This window comes from Pongo pygmaeus, chromosome 12 (genome assembly GCF_028885625.2).
Source record: "Pongo pygmaeus isolate AG05252 chromosome 12, NHGRI_mPonPyg2-v2.0_pri, whole genome shotgun sequence".
NCBI lineage: Eukaryota > Metazoa > Chordata > Mammalia > Primates > Hominidae > Pongo > Pongo pygmaeus.
In genome coordinates this window covers 96473696-96500436 of record NC_072385.2, presented here as the reverse complement: position 1 = coordinate 96500436, position 26741 = coordinate 96473696, and the positions used below count along the sequence as shown (strand labels likewise).

General features: G+C 39.4%; 1 protein-coding gene across 1 annotated transcript in view; it reads left to right on the top strand.

Moving 5' to 3' along the window:
* The window catches only part of QPCT (glutaminyl-peptide cyclotransferase), a 28528-nt gene extending 5822 nt beyond the window's left edge, over positions 1-22706 (top strand). The window contains exons 2-7 of the mRNA XM_054475361.2: positions 2287-2433; positions 9062-9340; positions 16708-16884; positions 19157-19256; positions 21731-21847; positions 22065-22706. Of these exons, the coding sequence (XP_054331336.1) occupies positions 2287-2433; positions 9062-9340; positions 16708-16884; positions 19157-19256; positions 21731-21847; positions 22065-22210 (966 nt within the window). The 3' untranslated portion in view covers positions 22211-22706. The remainder of the gene's footprint in view (positions 1-2286; positions 2434-9061; positions 9341-16707; positions 16885-19156; positions 19257-21730; positions 21848-22064) is intronic.
* The last annotated feature ends 4035 nt before the right edge of the window (positions 22707-26741 follow it).

The following is a 26741-nucleotide window of genomic DNA, read 5'->3' as shown; positions in this document are numbered from 1 at the left end:
AAAATGTCCTACCAATAAACAAAGACAAATGTTCTGATGTTCAGGCACAGCATCAATACTGAGGAATAAACTGGAAGTGCATAAATGAGACAGCGAGGCAGAGTAAAACCAGCATGGGATTGGAAATCCACAGACGGGGGATCTTTCTGTGGATTTACCTGTAACTCTCCTTCAACCTCAGGAAGTCAACTGGTTTCTATGAATCTCAATTTACACTAATATAAATGAAGGAGGTTGGAGACTAGAGCATCTCTAAGTGGCTTTTCCAACTTTAAAATTCATTCTATGGCTCTTTAGTGTTTGATAGAAGGAAATAATAACTAACACATTGAATATTTACTATGGCAGTTTACATATGTTAGTTCACTTAATTCTAGCTACCCTAGGATTCAGGTATTACTACCTCTGTTTTACAGATGAGGAAATTGAGCCTTAATGAGGTTTAGTAACCTGGAAAGAGTTACAGCTAGTAGGTGGTGGGGTGCTGAGTTGAGAGGGTCTGTCTGATCCTATAGCCCATACTCTTTGCATGGTAAGTACTGGAAAGTAAACAGCCATCTCAGAGTGTAGATGAGTGTAAATAATTAGGCAATAAGCATTCTTTGAAGTCCAGTTTCACACCAGTCCCATGGAGTGGATCACATGGAATGAAAATACTTGCATGACTACTTAAGTGTATGCAGCTAACACTGGTCCTGAAAGGAACTATAAAATAGGCCTCCGCTAATTTCTGTTTTGCCTTCCAAATAATTCAATATTCTTATGTCATCATCATCCTTCCCCTTAGGGAAGAAGTCATCTGATCAATTGTTCTCTTCCTGTTGAGGAGGAGTAACACATTCCATTATTAGGTGCCTGATAAACATGTAATGAATGAATGGTTCATCATTACCAGTATCATAAGAATATACAGTATGTGTGAAGTCATCCAAAATACAAATTTGAATGTTATGTGAACTTTAATGGAATTTAAAAATAATTTTAATTGAAGTTAAAAAGTTTACTATTTAGTTGGCTATAGATTCACCAAGCTCAGGCTGAAAGGAATTGCAACTATCATCTGAGTTGGCACTGTCTTAATAGAAATAATGACTCAGGGCTGGGTGCGGTGGCTCACGCCTGTAATTCCAGCACTTTGGGAGGCCGAGGCGGGTGGATCACCTGAGGTTGGGAGTTTGAGACCAGCCTGATCAATATGATGAAACCCCATCTCTACTAAAAATACAAAAATTAGCTGGGCATGGTGGCAGCACCTGTAATCCCAGCTACTCGGGAGGCTGAGACAGGAGAATTGCTTGAACCTGGGAGGCGGAGGTTGCAGTGAGCCAAGATCATGCCATTGTACTCCAGCCTGGGCAACAAGAGTGAAACTCCATCTAAAATAATAATAATAAAAAAAGAAATAATGACTCAGCTACTCAGGAGACTGAGGTGGGAGGATTGCTTGAGCCCGGGAGGTGGAGGTTGCAGGGAGCCACATTGCACCACTGCATTCCAGCCTGGGTGACAGAGAGAAATCCCAACTTCCAAAAAAAAAAAAAGATTATGAAAGAAACATATGTAATTTTAATTTTTCCAGTAGCTACGTTAAAAAAGTGAAAAAGGGGCAAAATTAATTTTAATAATATACTTCATTTAACCTAATATGTCAAAAAATTACCATTTCAACATGTAATCATTATAAAATTTTGAATTAGGCTTGCTATTAAAATCCTATTAAAATTCGAGGACCCCTTAATTTGTGGCTCATCTGTAAAGTCTTCCCTGACTACTCTCCCTCTAAACTGTGTAAGATTTACTTAGGCTAACAGTTGGGTTTTTAAATTATTTTTAAAATTTTTATTGCGACAGGGTCTCCTTCTGTTGCCCAGCTGGAGGGCTCAGTAACACAGCTCACTGCAACCTCGACCTCCTGGGCGCAAGTAATCCTCCCACCTCAGCCTCCTGAGTAGCTAGAACAATGGGCATGTACCAATGCGTCACCACGCCCACCTAATTTTTTCATTTTTTGTAGAGACAAGGTCTCATTATGTTGCCAGGGCTGGTCTCAAATTCCTGGGCTCAAGCAGTCCTCTTGCCTCAGCCTCCTAAAGTGCTGGGATTACAGGCTTGAGCCACTGTGCCTGGCCGTAACAGCCCAATTTTAAAGTTGAGTAGTTTAATTTACCTCATTTGACATAAAGTTCTCCCTTATTTTGAAGTTTTAAGCAATTAATTGAAAACATGTCAGAGTCTTAAACATGTTATGAAAGGATAGCTAGTTAAACGATTTCATTCAATCCTCAGAATTATCACCAACCAGCCATTTTGAATTCATCGGCTCTTCGGCAAATTGCAGAAGGCACCAGTATCTCTGAAATGTGGCAAAATGACTTACAGCCGTTGCTGGTAGAGCGATACCCGGGATCCCCTGGAAGCTATGCTGCTCGTCAGGTGAGAACATGGGACATAAACCTCAAGCTTGTGTGAATACTTTGTTTTCCCATGAGGGATAATGTTATGGCTGAAGTTCTGAGGTGTCTAATATTCAGATCTGTCATCTTATTCACCAAATAGTCAACCAAGAAAAATCAAATGGCTGAGAGTACATGTCTGTTCTGAATTAAATGGTACATGTTAATGTCAATAGTTTATGTGTGAAATCTCTATTTGGGGTACAACATTACACAGTCCTTCACTCTTGACCATTCAGTAACACACCCCGAGGCTCCCAATTAAGTTTTCTTGAATCCTAAACAATGAACAGCAACAGGCTTAGGGAGTCCTTGCTTGAAGGTTGTAGGTCAAGAGTATACTGTCAGGCCATCACTCGCCTTAGGGAAATTGTATTCTCCCTGGAGGGAGAGTTAAGGCTGGTGATAAGCTACATTTCTCCGGGGCAGTGCTTCTCAAACTTCTGACTCTGACACAAAGTAAAAAAAAATGAATTTTACATTTTATACACACAAACGTACTGGCATATTTAACTGAAACAAAACTTCCATGAAAAATATCCTTACCGCATTTTACTGCAATATGGTCAGTTCTATTTTATTGGTTCTTAAAAAATGCTGGTCATAACCCACTAAACTGATTTCAAGACCCATTGATTTTACCACTGTTGTGGAGGGTAGAATAAGCTGGGCCAGATCTTGGATGCCTCTTTGCCTCCCTGATGTCAGTCTTCTTAGCAATCTGAAACCTCACCTCTGAATATCTGTTTTTTTCAAACTAGCCCCATTTTAAGGGGTCACTTGGGAAGTAATGGGACTGGCTCTTCACATCCTCTTCTGAAACTCTTCAGGCAAAAGACCTTGGCACCCACTGCTGTGCCCAGAATGAGAACTGCAAGGCGCAGGTGCCCAGCTCTGAGCTCTTCCTTTCGATTTCAGAGTCTCGCTCTGTCACCCAGGCTGGAGTGCAGTGGCGCGATCTCGGTTCCCTGCAACCTCCATCTCCTGGGTTCACACTATTCTCCTGCCTCAGCCTCCCGAGTAGCTGGGACTACAGGCGCACACCACCACACCCGGCTAATTTTTGTATTTTTAGTAGAGACGGGGTTTCACCACGTTGGCCAGGATGGTCTCTATCTCCTGACCTCACGATCCTCCCGCCTCGGCCTCCCAAAGTGCTGGGATTACAGGCGTGAGCCACCGCGTCCAGCTGAGCTCTTCCTTTCTGCCCGGTGTACAGCCTCTGCCTCTCAGGCTAGCCTAGATATCCACATGTCTGTCTCCCCATTAGCCTCTTGTCTTCCATCTGAATAGCTGTGGCTTCTCCCAAGGAATTAGACGGTAGACACCCTGCAGGCAGCTTAGTTCTGTCTAACCTTTAGGCAGAGTGAAGAATAATAGCAATGATGGCTGACTTTCACTGAGCAGTTTTTTCTGGGTCAGACACTTTACTGAGTTCTTTGCATAGATCATCTCATTCAGCCTTCAGAACAGTGTGTGGATGCTATTATTATCTCAATGTTAGGAATTTAAAAAGATCTGAGGTTGAGGTATATGAATTAACTTGCTCAAGGTTATACTTGTACCAGTGTTGAGGCCAGAATCCGCTTGAGATCTCTATCCTATCACTGGAGAGCTGGGAGGAATCAGCTCTGCTTTGTGCACTCAAATGTCTCCAGCTCTCGATCTTCTCGTGCCCAAGTTGGAGAGTGAGGCACATACCATTCACTTTAACAATATTCCCTGGTCCTTATCTCTCAAGCATTTCCTTAAAAGAAGGCCAGGGCACTTAATTGGCATTTTCCAAAAGCCTCAGTTCTTTGTTAGAAAAAAATCTAGGTCTATGATGCTTACTCTTCCTATTCAACTCAACCTTTTTTATTTTCCCATACCATTTGCCCAGAGCGCTGTATATAACCAGGAATGATATGCATACTTCAGGCCTGAGGTTCCTCGCCTGCAGGCTCTGGAAATCCATGAACACAATAAACATTGCTAGTTGATCTTTAGCTTCAACAGAATACAGTATATAGGATACATAATATACATAGATACTGTTGTGGTTAAAAAGATACATATTCATTTAAAAGTGTTACTGAAGTTTCAGTAACGTTCTCCACTATCATATGGGGGTGGAGGCAAATGAGAAATTTATGGACAGTATTTTAGAATGTGTTGGGAACTACTGCTGGGCTGCCTATGCATGGGCTGGCTGATGGCTATGTTAGATATCTCACTTAGATTCCATTTTAGAATTTTTTGAGAAGAAAATTACCATTAATTTTTAGAGACCTATCTTCTAAGCTGTGGAAGACAAAGGAATTCTCATTTTGAAAGTGAGGTACATGACAGAGTAATTATGAGGGAACTACACTAATGGCCTTAATTTGACTAAGATTAGATCCTTTCATGTAGAATTGAATTGAAACAAAAATGATTGAACCTTTTTTTTTCTCCTGAGGCCTTTTTGAACACTAGATGAGATGTTTTATAATTTAGAGTTTCAAGGTTTTAACTAGAGAAGATCCTCAAATATTAAAAAAGGGTAAACTTGATATAAAATTGGTTTGTGAATTAACTTTTGTAGTTACCAGTAAAGATATGCATTACTATGGATTCTCTTTTACAGAAAGAGAATATTTTGGGGGAACCCTGTCCCACATTATGCGTTTTCCTGGTCTCTGATCAATGACCCCAAAGCTGCCTATTGGATTATTAGGATATTTTTATTTTGAGGAGATAAGTTATTTGTTAAATAAATAATTTGAAGATAATACATTTGGGGCTATTTCATTGATTTATAAGATAGAAATAAAAAAATTTAAAAATTAGGATGATAAAGTCTCACAAATGGGCAAGCAATATCCTTTGTCTAAAAGAGGCAAACTAGAAACTTCAGGGGGTAAAATCCCCCACAGGTGCACATTGCATCTGAGCCACCGAAACTGAACGTCATCAGGTACATAGATCCCAGGTGCACCCTCAGTCCAGCCCCCTAAGAGGAGGAGCCCGAGGGACTCATATATGGTGCACTCAAGAGTAAAGAGGTACCTGAGTCTTTGGGTGGCAGATGTCAGCATCCTGACGATGATGTGTTTGCAGACTTAGCACAAATACTGGAAAATCGGCTTCCTCCAAACAAATCTGGTCTACTGATGTCATTGTTTCTCAGAACCTGGAAACTAGAATTTATGTTTAATTAAATGAAACCCAGGATCATTCACTAGTGTTAACCTAGAATAAATCCCCCTACCACTCTTTGGAAGTAGACTATCTTGTAATAGCCTCTCTCTCGCGCTCATGTCTTCATCTTTGTACTTTTTTTCTTCTCTACTCAGTCTCCATCTATCTCTGCTTTATCCCTATCTCCATCTCTCTCACTCTTTCTCTTTCTCCCTTTTTCTCTCCTCTCCATTTTAAAACATAGATATATGGCAACCCAAAGTGTGATCTATATTCTAAATTGCCTTTCGGCACTCCTGGAGGGCCCAGCCCTTTGCTGCTTTGGCATTGGGGAAGCGCAGCTGCTTTAGAGTCCCTGCCACAGCCACATACTCCTGCTTAGGGGTATTTGAATGATAGTAGTGGTAGTTTGGGGAGTTCCCCTAGAGACTTCTGGTGGGGACTTGTAGACTAAGTCTGAAAGCCAAAAACAAAACAACAAGGGATATTGGTGAACTAATTAGATTATGCAGCCAATTTGATGGTTTATAAAGATGATTTATCTTAGCTGCTAAGATAAACAAAAAATATTTACACTGAACAAAAAAGTTGCAGGGCTTGGTGCGGTGGCTCATGCCTGTAATCCCAGCACTTTGGGAGGCTGAGGCAGGCAGATCACGAGGTCAGGAGATCGAGACCATCCTGGCCAACATGGTGAAACCTTGTCTCTACCAAAAATACAAAAATTAGCTGGGCGTGGTGGCATGTGCCTGTGATCCCAGTTTCTTGGGAGGCTAAGGCAGGAGAACTGCTTGAACCAGGGAGTTGGAGGTTGCAGTGAGCCAAGATTGTGCCGCTGCACTCCAGCCTGGCGACAGAGTGAGACTCTGTCTCAAAAAAAAAAAAAAAAAGTTGCTTCAGGAAAAACTCTTTTGAGATTATATGCTGATTCTCTTATGGATTTTAGTGTCAACAAGGTCATCAGAAATTATGATGAAGACCTGGTAACAAGTTGAGAAATAAGTTTGTGTGTGACTTCTGAGTAATGCTAACAGATATATTTTTTAAAATTCCAATTCATTTTGTGAACTTGCAATCTGCAATTCGTGTTGAAGAAGCCATTTTATGGAGCATTTTATCATCTGGATACCAGATGTTCTGGAGTATATGCTTTTTTTCTTTTAAATGACCCATTTTATGGAATTTTTTTTTTTTTTTACAGTCCAGGGATAACTCATTTTCATAGTCTGCAGAAAAACTCATGTTAGATGCATAGTGATTTCTCTCTATTCAAACTACTAATGCTTTGTATCATATAGTTTTATATATTCTCATTAAATCAATTCATATTTACTGTTAGAATGAACCCATATTTACTGATAGCCTACTGTGAGCAAAGCACAGTACTACAAATTGTGGAGAGTTATGAATGCTGATTTCAAAAAAGGTTATAAACATTTATTTTGATGATGTGATAAGACAGCATGTAAATTTGCAATAGAAAAGTTAAGGTACTGCATACACAATGCTATTTAGGACAAAGTCCACCCACTATAAAAAGCAAGGAGTCTCTAGCTGGGGAATCATTTGTTTAGTTGGCTTTTGCAGGACTGACTGTAGGATCAGTGTCCTCCCGCTATTTAAATTCCCCTTTCCTTGGAAGCTTCCTGCCGCAGTTGTTTTGAGCCTCTTGCCTACGTGTCATGTCGCATTAGTGAGCACAGGCCACATGGGACTTGGCTAGGATAGAAAATCCTGTATTTCTTAGGAGGAAAAAAAAATAAATAAAAGCCCTCACATTCATTTCCAGTTATTCACTTATCATCTTAAGGTCCATCCCAGATCTAAACTGTCTAGATCTGAACTGTTAGATCTGAAATGTTGGTTTTTGGTTAGATGTTAATTGAAGGACAAATTGTCAGTTATTTTGATGTTAGTTTGTCATTTGACTTTTTATAAAAATAATTTAAGGCAATTTACAATGATGTATATGATATTTGAAAAAAAAAAAAAAAAAAGGAACAGCCTGGGCATGGTGGTTCACACCTGTAATGCCAGCTCTTTGGGAGGCCAAGGTGGATGGATCCCTTGAGCCCAGGAGTTTGAGACCAGCCTGGGCAATATGGCAAAACTCCATCTCTACAAAAAACCAAAAAAGCAAAAAAAAAAAAAAAAGTTAGTCAGGCATGGTGGCATGTGTCTGTTATTCCAGCTACTCAGGAGGTTGAGGCAGGAGAATTGCTTGAACCGAGGAGGCAGAGGTTGCAGTGAGCTGAGATTGCACCATTGCACTTCTGCCTGGGTGACTGAGTGAAGCCCTGTTAAACAACAACAGCAACAACAAAACAAAACAAACAAACAAACAAAAAACCAAGGAACATAGGAAAGTGAAGCCAAGATAAAATAAGCATGGGAAAAGGCAAATGAATCAGCAATGAACTCACCTATAACTTCTCACATCACAAAGTCTATAATATGTTCTTTAAAAAAATACTTCTAGTTTCTGAAGTGATGCTACTTTCTCCACCTGTTGCTTTCTTCTGTCAGTCACAGTGTTGCCTTATAAGGCTCAAGGTGGCCAGCAGAGATGGGGAAAGAGATTCTCTTTTATATTTGCCAGCATTTGCAGTGCGTCTCAACCTGCCTTGGGTGCAGAGGGAAAGCTGCTTGATATGTTATTATGGTTCAGGGTTGCTTACTAATTCTTAGAGTGAGTGGAGATCTGAAATAACCCCAACCACCCCCTAGCTATGGGAGCTTTCTACATTTTCCTTAGCAGGTGAGCATCTGTATCTTTTATTAGTGTTCATTACATATAAAGCATTTGCTGGACTTGGACACATGTTATGCACTTGGGACAGAAAGAGCTACCATTTGCAGTTCTTGTTCTTGAAGAGCTTAGAGATAGAGACCTGTAGGATGCTGGTTTACTTAATTTTTTAAACATGCCTTTGTAGCCTCCTAGAAATATTAAAAGTGTACTTTACTATTACCGAACTGCATCTCTGTCTCCTGACTTGTAGACATGTCCATAATATATTGTTAAAGAGAAAAGCAAGGGGAGAGTAATGTAAAAGGTAGGATTCTTTTCCTACAAAAACATATGCCCCTCTGCCAAATATATGTGTTTGTATGCTACTGTAGGTTTGCATAAGCAAGGAGAAGATATGTCGAAAGATCTGCATCAAACTATTAACACTGGTTAATATTAACATTGGTTGAGATTGATTAGTAAGAGGAAGTTTAAGGGAGAGGCAAGAGGATTAGCTTCTCTTTTAAACAGGACAAATGCTATTATTACAATAACAATACAAAGCAATTATTAATTGCAATAATATTGCTATTAATGCAATAAGTGTGTATTGCAATTTTAATTTGAAAGGCACTGCTTAAAGTTTTAGAATCACAGTTAAAAAACGAAAGCCGTTTCTTTAGATCTAAATTTTTTGTTTTTTTGTTTTGATCAGCACATCATGCAGCGAATTCAGAGGCTTCAGGCTGACTGGGTCTTGGAAATAGACACCTTCTTGAGTCAGACACCCTATGGGTACCGGTCTTTCTCAAATGTCATCAGCACCCTCAATCCCACTGCTAAACGACATTTGGTCCTCGCCTGCCACTATGACTCCAAGTATTTTTCCCACTGGAACAACAGAGTGTTTGTAGGAGCCACTGATTCAGCCGTGCCATGTGCAATGATGTTGGAACTTGCTCGTGCCTTGGACAAGAAACTCCTTTCCTTAAAGGTATCTGTTTTCTGCTTGTTGATTCCTAGGATAAAGTACATTAGCAGTAACTCAGAGTGAATTCTAGAATCCTTGGAGGAATGAGAAGGCCATTTAGAAATGGAGACTTTTGGTACATTTTTATTGTGAATATTAATTGAAAGATTGCATGATTTGGAATATCAACCATGGGCAATAAACCTAAGATACGTGGCAATGCATTCATTAATTGGCACCTGATTTCTCAGCCTTGGATGCACATTAAATTAAATGCAACATTTCTTTGTGAAAAATGAAGACAAAAGTTTGTTTCAGGTATCGTATGAGAATTGTGTTTTATGATGAACTATGTTTATTTCTTCTTCTTTCTATGGCCACGAAACATCACAACCTTCTGATCTGAGAGATGGTGGCTCTTGGGTTGGAGGAGGGAATTGCAGTAAAGTGGTTCTGAAGTGGAGAGCGGGTAATTCAGACCTATCAAGATGAAAAACATGAAGCAGAAATGCATTATTGTTATTATCTGTGAATCTCAGCTCCATTTTATGTAGCATAGCAGAGCTTTTGTTATGCTCTCAGCTCAAAATACTTCTGGGACTCTCAGATGTTATTTCAGTCTTGGTGTTCTTAAGGGTATATTGGAAAAAAGTGCTAAACTAGATGAAGACATTTTGTTCTGATATCACTCATAACCAAGTAAACACAACAAAGCAAAAACAAAAAACTTTGTTCGCAGGCAACAAATGCTTTGTTCCCCGCTCAGAGCTTTATGAAGGGTCCAGCCTTTGATACAATGGGGATAAAGAAGTAAAAGGTTTATCTTGTAATGGAAGTAATAGAGATATTTGGTTCTATTTTTGCTGGATATGCTGAACTTGAAGAAAGCAAGACTTGTTTATACCCTCTCAGTCTCCTTTTCACTTCTTTTTTTGGTTTGTTTTGTTTTCTGAGCCTTCTACAGTCCCTTTGTCCCATGCTTTGCCCTGCTTTTAAGTAGTTTCCTTCTCCAGCAATTGGATGAAGGAGTTCAGAAGCTGATGCAAAAGTCTAATTTTTCATATTTGCACTTCTAGTATAAGGACACAAAATGAAGTATGACTTGAAGACATTGTTCTGTGTAATGGATATATTTTCTCTGAGTGAACTCCTTTGCTTTTTCCCATATAGCTCATATCTGCTTTTGGCGACCAGAAATATTGATAGAAAGGTCTGAATGAGTTATTGAATTGGGGTCATCCTTAAAAAAATTCGAATCAACATGTACATTCTCATAGTAATCCTTTCTGTTAGAGATAAATGGTTAGGTGGGGGATTTTTTTAAGAGGCTGTTTTTGAATGCAGACTTTGAGAGTATCAGATTTATTCTTCCAGTTATATGTTTTAACTAAATTTGTATTGAGAAGTTAAGTTCGTCAGCTGTCATGGATTGGGTAGACGGTGGTGGGAAGTGACCTGAAAGAGCTCTGGATAAGTAGACTGGATTATTCCCAACTCTTCATAGCCCCACTTCTCTCCAGTAATAGGACTGTCATTACACATCCACATCCTTTGCCTGGTAACTTTGCTGTGTCCTCCCACTGTAGCCTGTTGAACTTCCTCATCCCTTCACTCTGGACTTGGTTATTTGACTTGCCTTAGCCAACGGGATGTTAGTAGAGGTGACACAAGCAGAGGCTGGAAGTGTGCTGGTGCCATTGGGCTTGCTCTCCCTTGTCTTTGCCATAACCATAGGAATGGCATGCCCTGGCTAGCCTGCCAGTCCCAGCAGAAGGATGAGACACCTGGAGCAGAACCAACCTCGCTGACTGCACAGTGAAGCAGAGCTGCCCCAGCCAAACCCATTCTAGATCAGCTGCTCCCTAGCTGACCAACAGAGGTTATGTATCCCAGGAAGATACATAATGGTATTTTAAGCCACTGTGTTGATGGGGTGTTATTCTATTCTATTATTGCGACATTAGCTAACTGATACAGCCTTGAATGGGGAAAGACTGCAGATAACCCACTGACTATGTGAACGCTGGTAGTTAGGCATTTGTAGTGTTACCACGAAGACCTTCATACATCAGGCCAGTCAGATTCTCCTAGCTCCAAGGTACTAGGCTGAGTTACTAGCAACGAAGGCCATGGCTATTTTTCTGCCATTCCTGAAATGAAGCAAAAAGAGCAGGTTGCCTCATGGGACTCAGGATGAATGTCCACAACAGTTTATTGCTGCTTAAATGAATGGATATTAGGCGAACAGAATGAAAGTAAATCGTTGTACTGATCAATGGAGTCACCCAGCTGTTGAAGTTTCACTGAGGTACTTGAACTGTCAAGCCTGCAAGAGATAAAAACTATCTCCGTTTGCCTCTGCCCTGGGCATGAGCAGAATGCCTCTTGTCCCAACCGGTCCCATTCTGCCCTCTTGTTCTGTGATTATGTTGTCTGATTTGAAGCTAGAACTTTCAAGGCCCTTTAAACAACTGGAAGCTTAGAATGTCTCTACTGAAGTAAGCACCTTACAATTTTTGCCAATGAGAAAATCTGTTTAATTATTTAATGCTTATTAAACCCTGAGTGCATTTATAGTGCACAAACATGTCCTCTGCTTAATGCTCTCCAGGAGTTATGGAGGATTCAAATCAAATTAAACTGTCCTTTCCTCATAGTATAATTAAGGAGCAATATGAAATGATTAGCATACAAAATTAACTTAGTTTTCAGATGATAAAGACAATTTTTTTCTCCTTTGAAATCACCGTTAAAACAATCAGGGAAACTCCGTTTTTTGAAGAAACTAGAGAACATCCGTGAATAGGAACCACAATATGAAGACAGAAGTTGGATGGAGAAATGGCAGATGACATATCAGAGTGGAGAGAAGTCACACTGTCCTGGAGAGGGAAGAAATGGAAGAAGCCAGTGGTTTCCCTGATAGAATCCTAAAAAGGCTCAGGGATTAGAGATGTGATAAGCTGAGGAAGGCAGAGGTGAGGAAGGCGCTGGTGTGGAGAGTGTTTGTAAGTCTGTCTAAGGAGTATGTGGATGTAGAGATTCTCACCCCACACCAGGCAGGTAGGTGAGTGCCCCCTTGTGCCTTTGCCACAGATGAGAAAATATTTTTCTGGAGAAGTTGAACCAGGGAGGTTATGGAATTGAGAATAGCAAGTATACAGGAGGGTGACAGTGAGACACCCCATGGAAATCAGGGAGATTAGGCAAAAGCCTACACATTGAACAGGGAGATCTATAGTTTCTCTCCCATCTTCAGCACCAGAAAGCCATCAGATAGGAAACTGGAGGATTCTTCTTCAGACAATGTGAACCACCCCGCAGAAAAATCCCAGATGGTGACATTCAGTAATTCTCAATGAAAACACTGGCTGGGCACCAGATTGCCTTGCAGTGAAGCCAACCAATCTGTGTCTCCAACCAGCATTTTAATATCTTATTCTTTAACATGAATGAATGTTAAAGGATGACCAGACATTTGAGGACAGACTCCAGCATGAAAGAAAGGGCCTGGAGCAGTGGCTCATGCCTGTAATCCTAGCACTTTGGGAGGCGGAGGTGGGAAGATTGCTTGAAGCCAGGAGTTTGAGACCAACCTGGGCAACATAGTGAGGCTCCCTCTCTACAAAAAAAAAAAAAAATTAGCTGGTTATGGTGGTACACACCTGTAGTCCTAGCTACTTGGGAGGCTGAGGCGGGAGGATTGCTTGAGCCCAGGAGTTCAAGGATGCAGTACACTATAATTGAGCCACTGCACTCCAGCCTGGGCAACAGAGTGAGACTCTGTCTCTTAAATAAATAAATACTTTTTTAAAATGTAAAAAAAAAAAAAAAAAAAAAGAAAGCAAAACAAATAATACAAATTTAAAATGAAGTTGGAGGAAATAGAGCAGAAAATGACTTAAAGGACACTGTTCTAACATTCTTATAGAGATAAGAGGAGACATTATATCTATGAAACAAAACCAGAATGCTGCAATAACAGAACAATTGGTCAATAAGAAGGAGCTTTTGGAAATTAAAATTTCTATTTTCAAAATAAATAAATCAATAAAACAGTTGGATCCTAAAGTAGAAGAAATATCTTTTTTTAGAAAGAGGAATGACAAAAAGGAGATGATTATGACTTTTGGAGAATAATTGTAACAATTCCAGTAGGTCATATAAAAAGTATTGGGAATGAGAATGGCACTGGACTTCTCAATAGAAACTTTGGGAGCTAGAAAACAATGAAATTATGCCTTAAATATTTTAAATAAAAATAATTTGCAACCCAGAATCTTCAGACCCAGAAAAATTAAATAGGAAAATAGAATGAAGACATTTTCAGAGGTAAATCTCAACAATTTTCACTCCCATGTACTGTATTTTTCCCCTGGAAGTTGCTTAAAGCTGTGCTCTAGAAAAATCAAGAAAGAAATCAAGGAAGAGGGAGTCGTGGAGTTCAGCTCACTGGGGGTCCCATATAGGAGAGGCAGAAATCTGCAGGTTGATGGTGAGGGGAGCCCCAAGATAACAAACAGATGGGCAGCAGGCCTAGTGGTCGGTCCAGGCTGGAGCAGGCAGCAGAGGGCTCCGGAAGGGCCCATTCTTAAAAAACAAAACCAGACAGACACGAGAAATAAAGGTGTGATAGTGTCTGGAACGCTTGACCACATAATGGTGAAGACATATTAGGCTCAAAGAAAACAAAGCAAATGGAAAGAGAGGCCTGTGGTGAGGAATGGTGGGAAACAGGTTTGCAGAGGCAGGACGAACTGGATCGGGATGTTTGTGTATATAGAAAAGGACAGAAAGAGACAGATCCCCACTGGTTTTTGGTCTGAGTAACTGCAAGGGTGGTTTTGCCATCCATTTGGTTGAAGAGACTGTTGGTAATACAGATTTCCAGGGGAACCTCAGGAGATGAGTTTTGACACTTTTTTCGAGGTGTCTATTAACGTCTATGTGGAGATCTTCATTTGGCAACAGAATATGTAGTCTGGAGATCGGCAGTGAAGTCAGGGCTGGAGATATATTTTTTTGGAATTGATATTTACATGTATGTGTGTGTTGTGTTGTGTGTGTGTATTATTACAATATAATACAATATAATATAACATATAATATGTATATATAGAGAGACCAGCCTGGGCAACATACTAAGGCTCCATCTCTACAATATTATTATTATTATTATTTTAAAATAATTATATTAAAAATTTTATATATATAACAATACACACACACAACACAGCACACACATACACACACACACACACAACACACACATACCCACGCATATATGATTTAAAGCCTCAAGAAGAGATATCAAGAGAGTGAGTGAGTGTGGACAGAGAAGAGAAGAGAACCATGAAGCAATCCCCTGAGGCTCTCTAGTGTTAAGAGGGAAGGGAGATGAAGGGAGCCATTAGTGCTAAGGTAGGAGGAATATGATGTCTTAGGAACCAAATGAAGCAAGTGTAGCCAGGAGGGAGTAATTAACTGTGCTGAATGCTGACAATAAGTCAAGAGAGATGAAGACTGAGAGTTGACCACTGGATGTAGCCATGTAGAGTCATTGGTGTCTTGACAAGAGCAGTCTCAGTACACAGTGGAGATAAAACCCAACTGGGCTAAGTTTAAGAAGCGGGATTGGAGACAGTGTGAATAGACAACTCCTTCAAGGGGTTTTTCTATAAATGGGATTACAAAATTGGGCAGTAGATGGTGGAGATAGTGAGGTCAAATATGTTAAGATGAGAAAAGCAACAGTATGTTTGTTGGCTGATGGGAATTATCCAGCAGAGATAGAAAAGTTGATGATGTAGGAGAGAAATGGTATTTGCTAGAGCAATGTCCTTGAGCAGATGAGAGAGGATAGGATTTTGTGCATAAGCAGGGAGACTGGCATCTGATATGAGCATGACAGAAAGAAATCAAGGTCGTCGGTTGGGAATGAAGATGGGTGAGGTGGCAGGGAGAGGAGGAATGTGAAATCCTAGAAGAGTGCCAGAGTGACTGAACTAAGAAAATATAGCATGACTTGCCAGTCAACATGAAAGGCCAATGTGAGGTTTGTGGTCATGAACTTTAAGCAAGGCCAGACAGTGTGGTTATATATTTTTTTCTCTGGCAAGGTTTAGCTGCATGAGTGCTGGCACGAAGTAGGTAGAGTATGTTTTTGCCATGAAAGTTTGACCAAGCAGAGAGGGGCAAGGGAGTTGAGATTGTATGCTAGTGAGTGACTGGCATGATTGACTGGAATTTAAGCCAAATATAGAGTGAAGTGAGGACATTATGGGGGTGAAGGACCGTGAAAAGGTGAAACATTCAGTAGATTAGGAGTTCCAGTGGGATTGAAGGACTTTGGAGTTTAGAGTACCAGGACCAATCTGAAAGACAGGGGTTATTGTCAGACAGAGGAAAGTGTAAAATCAGTTAGAATTCTAGTCACTCTTCTTAGTTCCATTCAAATACTGTCTTTTTCATAAAGCCTTCCTTGACACCCCCAGGATTTTGCTTCTCATTCTATCCAATTTCTAGAGGACTTTTATGTTACATTTGTGGCTGGTGGCACATTTTGCCATGCTCATGTATTTGTTTTATCTCTCCCCAACCCAACTAAAGTATAGGCTATTTCAAGGGAAGGGCTATAATTATTATTCTTTGTGTCTGTAGCATTCCTAGGGCAGACTCTTGAAGCTAGACTCAGTACAAAATTGAAGACTTAAATAAGGTGAGAAGCAAGAAAGATTTACAGTTGTTTCAGGTTGGATTCCCCAGGAAGCACCCTCTGATATGGAGTTTAGCATTCAGGTCACTTATTAGGGAGTGGCCTTGGATCAACACAGGTATCAGGGAGGGGAAAGAAATGGTGTTGGATGGAGGGAGAAGTCGAGCTGCAGTGCAGGTTCAGCAACGGCCTCAGCCAACCCCTGGGGAGCTCTGGAGATATGATGGCTCTTTAGAGAGTCCCCTGTACCCGTGTAGGTCAGCACTGGATGTAAGACACTCCCGGAAGGTGCAGCTGAGGCAATTCCTAAAGTGACTGACGGCTCTTCCAGCAGCTGAGGCAACACACCCTCCTGTAGGGGAAGTGGGTGGTGTATCACACGATTCATCACAGCACTTTCATTGTTTCAAAATTCTGTGAGGAGTAAGAGAAAATATAAAAGACTTCTATTTTCAGAGGGAATGGAAGAAGGTGGTTTATATGGGTGAAGACTGTGGGAGGTGTGATGACTTTTGAAGAGGAAGTGGTGTGGAATAAATTTTGCCATAGTTTCACTTGCTTTGGTGTCTTCCTTTCTTTATGGCACATCTATCTTTTTGCCCAATTAATAGAAAATCATGCTATTTTTCCTCATCACAGTATTTTTTTGCTATGTTTTTATTGTTGTTTTTACCAGACTGTTTCAGACTCCAAGCCAGATTTGTCACTCCAGCTGATCTTCTTTGATGGTGAAGAGGCTTTTCTTCACTGGTCTCCTCAAGATTCTCTCTATGGGTCTCGACACTTAGCTGCAAAGATGGCATCGACCCCGCACCCACCTGGAGCGAGAGGCACCAGCCAACTGCATGGCATGGTTAGTCTGGGCAATTTCCGTGGCACTGTAGCTGTAGGCTCTGCCTCCAAGGAAAAGGTTGCAAAAGCCAAGTAAAGACCTAAAAATGCCACAGCATCCTTGGAGCACAGTGTTTATGGTAGAACATTCTTTGGTAGGCATTGGGTTTTTGAGGAATCCCAGAGCTAAAAAGAATGATTCTGAGCTGGCACTGTGGCTCATACCTGTAATCCCAGCATTTTGGAAGGTTGAGGCGGGAGGATCACTTGAGCCCAGGAGTTCGAGACCAGAGTGGGCAACATAGGGGGACTTCATCTCTACGAGAAATAAAATAATTAGCTGGGTCTTGTGTATGCCTGTAATCTTAGCTACTCAAGAGGCTAAGGCAGGAGGATTGTTTGAGCCCAGGAGTTCGAGGCTGCAGTGAGCTATGATTGCTCCATTGCACTCCAGCCTGGGCGACAGAGGGAGACTGTTTAAAAAAAAAAAGAAAGAAAGAAAGAAAAATTACTGGTTAGAAGCCATGTTTGACTGAGCTTAATTAAAATGATAAAATGATGTAAAAAATTGGATTACAGGAACATCAGATTCAGTTGGGCTCAATGGGAGCACATTCCCCCAGTACTGTATGGAGGCGGAGAGAGCAAACCCGTTCTTTCAGGCTTTTATAAGTCTGAAGAACATGAGGCTTTGGGAAATGGAATAAAAGAGGGGTGGGGGTGAAGAATTTCCTTGGTGGCTTCAAAGTATTACCGTGACTCCAGTGTGACTATGACAGTTTGATGTGTTGGTTTTGATGTGGCATTTTTGACATGGGGGTGGGGATATTTTGATGCTGCCTTAAAACCCTGCTATTATTACTAAGTAATGGTGCAACACACAGCCTCATTTTCATCCCCATTCCTGGGCCCACACTCCATCCCTAATCCCTCCCCCGACCCCTGCATCTTCTCCTGACTCTGACTCTCTTCCCATATTTGATCTTCATTCTGTCCCCACATCTTCACTAACCCCAGCTTGGAACCTCATGCTACCGTTGAGACTTCTTTCTCCCCAGTGCCTTCATCCCTCCCTGATGCTCACCCCATCTGTGAACTGATAGCTTATTCCCAGCACCCCACTCATTCCTATCCGTTGCCCTATCACTGACCTTCACCCTATAAAAGTCCAAATGGTCACATTCTGTGTCCCCTATGACCCTAGCACACCTCCAGTTGGCATTTGCTCCCTCCTCTTATCCATTGGTAGCTCCTAATGGGCCAGGGGAATGTGGTCGGCATCTCATTCATTCACTTGTGCCCAAGTGCCCAAAAAGCATTCAGAACATCTTCACAAGAGGAGAGGCCTGGTTGATCAGTAGTAGAACAAAGTTATTTATCAGTCCAAATATATGAAGCCACAGTGATTCATGTATTTGGACTGATAAATAAATTTGTTGAATGAAGATCTTTTTTTTCCAGAAACAAACCCTTAATAGATTATCCAACCTTGTGAATATGTTCCTATTTCAAAGAAGCCTATTTTTTCCTACGATGAATATATTGAATTTTCGTTTATGAATTTATTCATACTATGTCTTTAGGATCACAGACCCTGAAAATATTTATCTACTGTGTGTTAGGATGTACGCTAAATATTTATCCACGCATTATTTTACTTAGATAAATCAGGAGGTCTTAATCTAGTGAGTAGTCTTCAGAGAGTCCTCGTGATGAGATGATAGAGAGCTATAACAAGAAGGAAGCTTTAGAGATCAGCTAGTTTGAGCTTCTTATTTGATACACAAGGAAATGGAGATCCAGAGACACAATGTTATATAGCTCCTGTACAATGAATTTTTCTTAGATGCTACTTGATCAATAAATAGTTACTATCCAAGTGCCTTCCTTTGGGAGTTTTATCATTACAGATTAAGGATAAAATGGCTAAACAGAGTGGATTAGAAGATCAGATAGGCTTGGACTCCTTTCTGAAAATAAATGTATGCTTCTAAAGTTCACAAAATATTCATCCAAATGTCTTCTTTCTAATTTATCCTTAGTGATATCCTCTTGGAGTTACATACACAAATAATCAATAATTTGCTATTTGTCCACATTACATAAGCAAGATTTAAAGAGTTCTCCAAAATAATTAGCATAAAATGTTAGTAAATCTTTGGTTCATTCATATGGCTTGCCATATTATTCTCAATTACTGAAATGCAGTTAATTTCGACTGATTGTATTTCCCTATTGATGAATATAAAATGCGTTTTGGTGATGGTGATTAAACATTACTTTTTCTCCCTCAGGATTTATTGGTCTTATTGGATTTGATTGGAGCTCCAAACCCAACGTTTCCCAATTTTTTTCCAGACTCAGCCAGATGGTTTGAAAGACTTCAAGCAATTGGTAAGCACCACTGTTATTAATGAATAAAACATAATTTCTTGCTACTGACAGATACTACATTTTAAAATTTAAAATTTATAATTTGGTCAGGCACAGTGGCTCACGCCTGTAATCCTAGCACTTTGGGAGGCCAAGGCAGGCAGATCAGCTAGGGTCAGGAGTTCGAGACCAGCCTGGCCAACATGAAACGGGGGTTTCATGTTTAATAGAGATGGAGTTTCACTAAACAAATACAAAATAAATACAAAAATTAGCTGGGTGTGGTGGCAGGCACCTGTAATCCCAGCTACTTGATAGGCTGAGGCATGAGAATCACTTGAACCTGGGAAGCAGAGGTTGCAGTGAGCCAAGATGGTGCCATTGCACTCCAGCCTGGGTGACAGGGTGAGGCTCCATCTCAAAAAAGAAAAAAAATTATAATTTAAGTATATGATTTAAATGTGTAATATACTTTATTGGCTTTTTTTCTTGCTTAATTGATTAGTTTATTATTCTTTTCATCTTTGTAGTAAGCCCAGTTTATTTTCCTGCATGAAACTATATTTTGAAATGGATACATAAAATAGCACATTTCATGTTTGCACATCCTTAAAAATGGTTTGAAAATATTTGAAAATATTTTCCCAGAGTCCTGTTTGAAGCATGTAGAATGCATTTCGAGAGGAAAGTTTACTCAACAAAGCATGCTGGCTAATGATGAATATGATGTCCTTATAATGATACCAAAAGATATTCTTCAGTTTTTCTTTTCCATCTCTCTTTGCCATCTTCTATTTTCTACCTTATCCAGATATTATTTTCCTTTAAATCTAGTACAATCTCTGCCAATTTTCCAAAGAAGCAAGAGATCAGGATGAAGAGTAACTAGACCCTTTAAGATTTAGAGTCAAATAAATGGGAGTAGACTAGGCCAGACCAGGTCAGGCCAGGCCAGCCCAAGAAACGTATGTATCTGTGTCTGAAGAGAGGAGCTTGGGGCTTGGAGAAAGAAAAGGAGAATAACTTTGTACTTTCACCCTACCCAAAACAAAACAAAACAAAGCAAACTCTTCAGGCATCAGGGAAAGATGAGAATGACATTGATCTTTATCGTAGAATCCAGGCCAGGGGGCTGCTTTGAAGGCAAGAATTTCATGCTAGAAATTCCTTATTAGCCACACAAACTTCTTGGAGCAAGATAGACTTGTATTACTTCTAAGCGGTGGGAAAAACACTGCCATCATAACTCACACTTTTGCCATGAGTAAAGAATTTGTCTGGAATCTTAGAGAAACTTCTACTTGAACTTCAGATGCACGTCATTGACAAATTTCATTTCCTAGTTTGAAAGAATTACTATAATGGTGTTATTAATATAAACTTCTTGGGCTTCTTCCTTGTAGCATGTTTTCCTTACTTTGATGGTAGCCTCGAGAAACTGAGTTTGGCTTTCTTCCAAAGATTTTGTGCACTTTTAGTATGTCCTGTACCAGAATGAACTTATGCCAATAACTTGCACCTTCATTCAATTTTAACCCATTGTGCCCCTCCTATTGGTATTTACATTTCAAACCATATCTCTAGTTGTATAAGAAAAAGTTGTGTCTCATGGTAAAGGAATTACAAGTATCAATAAACAGACAAGAATATTGTTTTTGGTGGTAGTTAGGGCTTTCTCAATGTTCCTAGAATCATATTACATATGATTAATTACTAGTTGGTTTAGTTTTACCCTAGCTAGTTCCTGGCTATCCTAGGAAGTTTCATTTGGTTGTCTTATAATATTCACGTAATCTCTTGTCATCTTGTAACACACAATATGTGACTTATGTAGGCCAGTGGTTCTCAAACTTTAAAGCGCATCAGAATCACCTGGAGGGCTTCTTCCACACAGATTGCGGTACTCCAGCCCTGGAATTTCTGTAAGTCTGAGGTGGGACCAGATAGTTTGCATTTCTGACAAGTTCCTAGGTGTTGCTGATGTTGCTGGTCAGACATCACATTTTGAGAACCACTGATGTAGGTCACACTAGGTATCCCTTTCCCATAGAGTGTCCACTTGATATACTTCATCTCTACTCTGTTTGAGTATTCCCCTTCTAAGCCCCATATCTCATCTAAGGCATTCTTCCTGCAGCATCTTGGACCTATAAGCATCTACACCTGCACCTGTGTTCCCCCTTTCCACCCACCTGTCCTTTGTTTTTTTCATTCTCTATCTCTCCACTGTTCTGTGGAGTTTCTACCTCTAAGGAGGTTCTCACCTGTAAGTTTAGAGCCACATGTGACTCTTCTTTCTTCCTGCTCCAAAATGTACACATCCCTATTCAACCCAGATGTTTATTGTCATGGGTGTGGCCATGCTTGCTGTTGCATAATCTTTTAAAAATTATGGACACATGTGCTAAGATTTCAAACTCCTTAAATAAGGATACATTATGAGTCTTGATCAGATAAAAATAGTTGTTCATTTACTGTATAATTGTCATCTACAGAACATGAACTTCACGAATTGGGTTTGCTCAAGGATCACTCTTTGGAGAGGCGGTATTTCCAGAATTACAGTTATGGAGGTGTGATTCAGGATGACCATATTCCATTTTTAAGAAGAGGTAATGTGTGTGTCTGTGTGTGTGTGTGTGTGTGTGTGTGTGTGTGTGCGCAGCCTGATTTTGGAGTACAACGGTGGGATATGAGAAAGTACACAGATGATGATGAATTATCAGCTGTCTTTATATGGTACAGAGCTCCCTCTGCTTGAAGAATGACCCTTTCTAGTTTACTCACTGGAGTAATGCACATTGTTATAAGTTGGTTCTTTCTTAATAGGTGTTCCAGTTCTGCATCTGATACCATCTCCTTTCCCTGAAGTCTGGCACACCATGGATGACAACGAAGAAAATTTGGATGCATCAACCATTGACAATCTAAACAAAATCCTACAAGTCTTTGTGTTGGAATATCTTCATTTGTAGTACTCTGATTTAGTTTATGACAATTGGTTCTAGAATTGAATTCAAAAGTCAAGGCATCATTTAAAATAATCTGATTTCAGACAAATGATGTGTGGAAACATCTGTCCTATAGATCATCCTATTCTTAGGTGTCTTTGGTTATCAGATCAATTATAGAATAATTGTGTTGTGATATTGTGTCCTAAATTGCTCATTAATTTTTATTTACAGATTGAAAAAGAGGGACCGTGTAAAGAAAATGGAAAATAAATATCTTTGAAAAACTCTTTTAGATAAACATGATGAGGCAAAATCAGGTTCATTTATTCAATGATAGTCTTCCAAACAGTACTTAAATAGCGGTTGGAAAATGTAGCCTTCATTTTATGATTTTTTCATATGTGGGAATCTATTACATGTAATACAAAACAAGCATGTAGTTTGAAAGCAGTCAGATTTCTTTGAGAAATCTTTGTAGGGTTAATTTTATGGAAATTACAATCAGAATTAAATGCTATGTTGTGATGTCTTTTTTTATATATAAAAATAATGATATAATTTAATGCATAGTCCAGTTTTTATAGGGTTTTGCAAATTTAACGTTCTCGTTGTAAAAATAATAGTCAATAACAAAAATTTTGGAAAATGGAGAAAAGAAGAAAACTATAATCCTATTATATTAACAGAATCACCATTAGTTCGCTTTTTAGTTTTTCCTCACTTTTTCTTTTTTTTTTTTGAGACAGGGTCTCACTCTGTTGCCCAGGCTGGAGTGCAGTGGCATGATCATGGCTCACTGCAGCCTTGACCTCCTGGGCTCAAGCGATCCTCTCACCTCCACCCTATGAGTGATTGGGACTACAGGCATGCACTACCTAGCTAATTTTTTTGCCTGGCTAATTTTTTTTTGGTATTTTTGCATGGATGTGGTTTCTCCATGTTGCCCAAGCTGGTCTTGAACTCCTGGGCTCAAGCAATGTTCCTGTCTTGGCCTCCCAAAGTGCTGGGATTACAGGCATGAGCCACTGCATCCAGCCTCCTCACATTTCTTAAATGCAGATTTTTCTTATAAAGGTATAATCAAACTGTATTACAATTTTTGGCCTGTTTTTTCCTGTTAAACTACGTGATTACCAGGCATATATTTGCTGTTTTGGTTTTGGATTGAGGTGAGGACAGAATAAGACTGCTGAATGTGAACTCTAGAGTCAATATTAAGGTAACACAGTAGTACTGCAGTAGTTGTGACAATTTTTATGTAGGTAGATTATATGGTATTCAATTTGGTTAGTTAGAGCATTTTTTTCTGGAAATACATAGGCGTTCATAAGTTGTCTTTAGCTATAGGAAACAATTATCTAGAAATACAAACTTGATCAATTAAATAATTAGGAAATCGTTCCTGACATACAGATGAAGTTAGTTGGGGCCACTGTCTTCTGTGTGTTCCCTGTTTGGATGAGACGTTTAGTAAATACTCAGTGAATTAATGTGCCAAATGACAATGGAAGTCATTGGGAAAGTAATTTACTTGCTAAAACATAGTTTTCAGGTAAGAAAAGGATAAAAATAATTTCATCTATTTGACTACATAAATTATATAGAAGAATATAGCCAGAATTATGTATGTATACTTAGATATATTCTATGCTATATATAACAGTTATATACAAATATATATTACATTTATATATATTTATATATTACATTACCTGTCTATAATTTCATGTTGGTAAATTTTACAGAATTAGATTTTTCTAGGATTCTTTTTTATTTTCCAAATGTCCTTCCAAAGTCATGCATGTCCTTCCAAAGTCATGTAAACGAAAGTTGTGTGTTTGTGAATTAATGATATTAAGAGCTAACACTTACTGAGTGCTAACTCTGTGCCAGACAGAGTCACATGGGCTTTATATGTTTTACTAACTTAATCCCCACAACAATTGTGTGAGATAGGTGTTAGTAAGCTTACTTTATGATGCTCAGAGTAGTTAAGTGTATTCTCCAATATTACATAACTAGTAAGTGGTAATAGTGGGATTTGTACCCAAGAAGTCTAGCTCTAAAGCTTATACTTGGGAATCACTCTAGAATATTGCCCGTTTACATGAAAAGAACTATGCAGAATATTCCTGATGCCAAATGCAAAGCAATAGTTGTATCTTGAAATTTTTATAGGTCGTTTCAAACTGGGGATGCATTCTTAGGTCATTGCTGCCACGATTCACCTGACAACATAGGCTTCAGAGACACATAATTTCCATGCAGAATGATTACTCTGCTGTAGTGAAGGCTATTTTTGCATAAGCATGGGTATATACAAATCAACATGAGTGGTTCCGGGCTAAAGTATCTAAGCCACAAAGCAGGATTAAAGGGAGCTGAGTTTTCTGGATTAATGTTTTGGATGAGAGAAAACATATGAAAAGAGTTCAGGGAAAACACGTTTTTTAATATGAGAAAATAAATGGTCTAACAGACTGATGATACTAAAACAGAGTGAAATGAAGTTTTAATGAGGAACCTAAACATTAGTTGACAGTACTGCATACATAATTATAAGCCTAAATGATAAGCTCCTTTGGAGGCAAAATGAAATTAATAAGAGATCTACTATAATCTGTTGAGTTCACATTAGTTGAATTATTTTTAGAGGAGGTTGGTGGATATGTTGAAATGGGATAAAAGAAAAAATAAAACCATAAGCAGCTTAATTCAGTGAAGGTTTTCTTCCTTTGAAAAGACATATCCTCAAATTCTACTCACTAAGAGTTTGCACTGATATGGGAAAAGCAGCCATGATGTCATAAACGGAGACATTGTAAGGCATTAACCTGATATTAATCTCTGAAATATGCTCTGTATAATTCAGGCCAGTCAGAAATATTACTTTTTAAAAATTATAGCTGTAAGGGCAGTGCTCCATAAACATCAGGTTGCATTTGGAATTTTTCTATGTGCATTTTGGAGCATTTTACTGCCCCTAAGAGAACAATTTGTACATTTAGTCTGTTATTGTCAACCCTGCAATACGTAGGGCTATTTTTCTTCTTCAAGAGAAATGAGTTCAAAGGAAAATATTCATAAAAGAGTATTCATAACCTTGGCATCTAAAAAAAATCATGAGCCTGTTATTGTAGCTTGAGGGTTGTGGCTGGAAGAGAAAAGACAGATCCTTCAAAATGGAGAAATGTTTTAGATGGCAAAGCAGTTGTCATTAAGAACAAAGCAGCCCATGTTTTCAACTCCAGCTTCAAATCCTTAAGCACTTTATTTCATGAAGCTTCTTTCTTCCATCAAAGACATACATTCATTATGGTGCTGCAGCAAAATCATGTGAAAACTGAACGTTTCCTCAATCAACTTGGCCCAGCTGGAGGTGATTACTTTGTGTAAAGGAGGGACGATGGACACGATTCAAGACGCTTCCATTTCTTTAATGTACAGACAGCCCTGCAGGAGGCTTGTTCACAGTATATTCTGCGGAAAATCAAGGCTCAGTTTCTGTGCAAGACCTGAATCTGAGGAACGAAGGTGGGAGGGGGGAATAGAAGAAATAAAGAGAAGATGAGGGAGACTATTCAGGGCAGCTGCAGTAATTTAAAGCAAAGCTAAAGTAGAAAATTTGGGGGAAATTTTTTAAATTTGCTATTCATCTTAAGTCATGAGGCTGTGCTTTCAGAGCCAGCCTCCCGCTAACTTTTGGCTTCAAAGATGAATGAACGAAAGATTGAGGTTTCACTCTCAGTTTCAGGGCCACTTTTTACGCAGCCTGAAATTCTAAAAGTAGTTTTGAAGTGGTTTAACTGCCTCCCCTTACTTCCCTTTTGTCTATCGCCTGTGTGTCTTTTATGGTACATCTTTTCCATCCCTCAAATAGTGAAATTACTGCTTTGCTGCAAGGGGCAGATAGCATTGTGTAAAGCTACTGCTGTGTTCCAAGGGGCTGAGGTGGAGAGAAAAGGTTGTTAGGTGGTTGAGCCAGTAGGGTGGCATAGGATACCCCTCAAATGCTCCTACACATGAACATTGGCCCCAGGCTCCTGGCAAGACATCCAACAGCAATAATTTATGACAGTTTTATAGAGAGCTGGGATGAAAGGACTGTCTTGTGTCATGGCTGTATTCCTCAGCCGGAATTTGGTTGGCGTACACACGCAATGTGAAGTCATCTCATTGTGCTCATATTTCAAAGGCAACACATGGAACAGCGCCCACTCTCCTGACTTATCTGAATTTGCCAGTGAAGAGTTTATTTAGACCATTTGTTTGAGCATTAACATTAAGAGCACAAAATTGCCAAGAAGGGAAAACAGCATGGCTTAAAGCAAAAAAACAAAACAAAACAAAATAAAAAACCCCCAAATTCACAAAGGTTACAAAGGTAATATGAAAATAGATTTTAAAACTCATAAATTATAAACAGCACTGGAAACTTTATTCTCTTACACTTACTGAGCACTGTGTGGTACAGGACGTCCTTGGCACTCATGGACTTAACATTTGTGGTTTTGATTAACAAAGAATGACATGTAGTAAGTTACACGAGCTA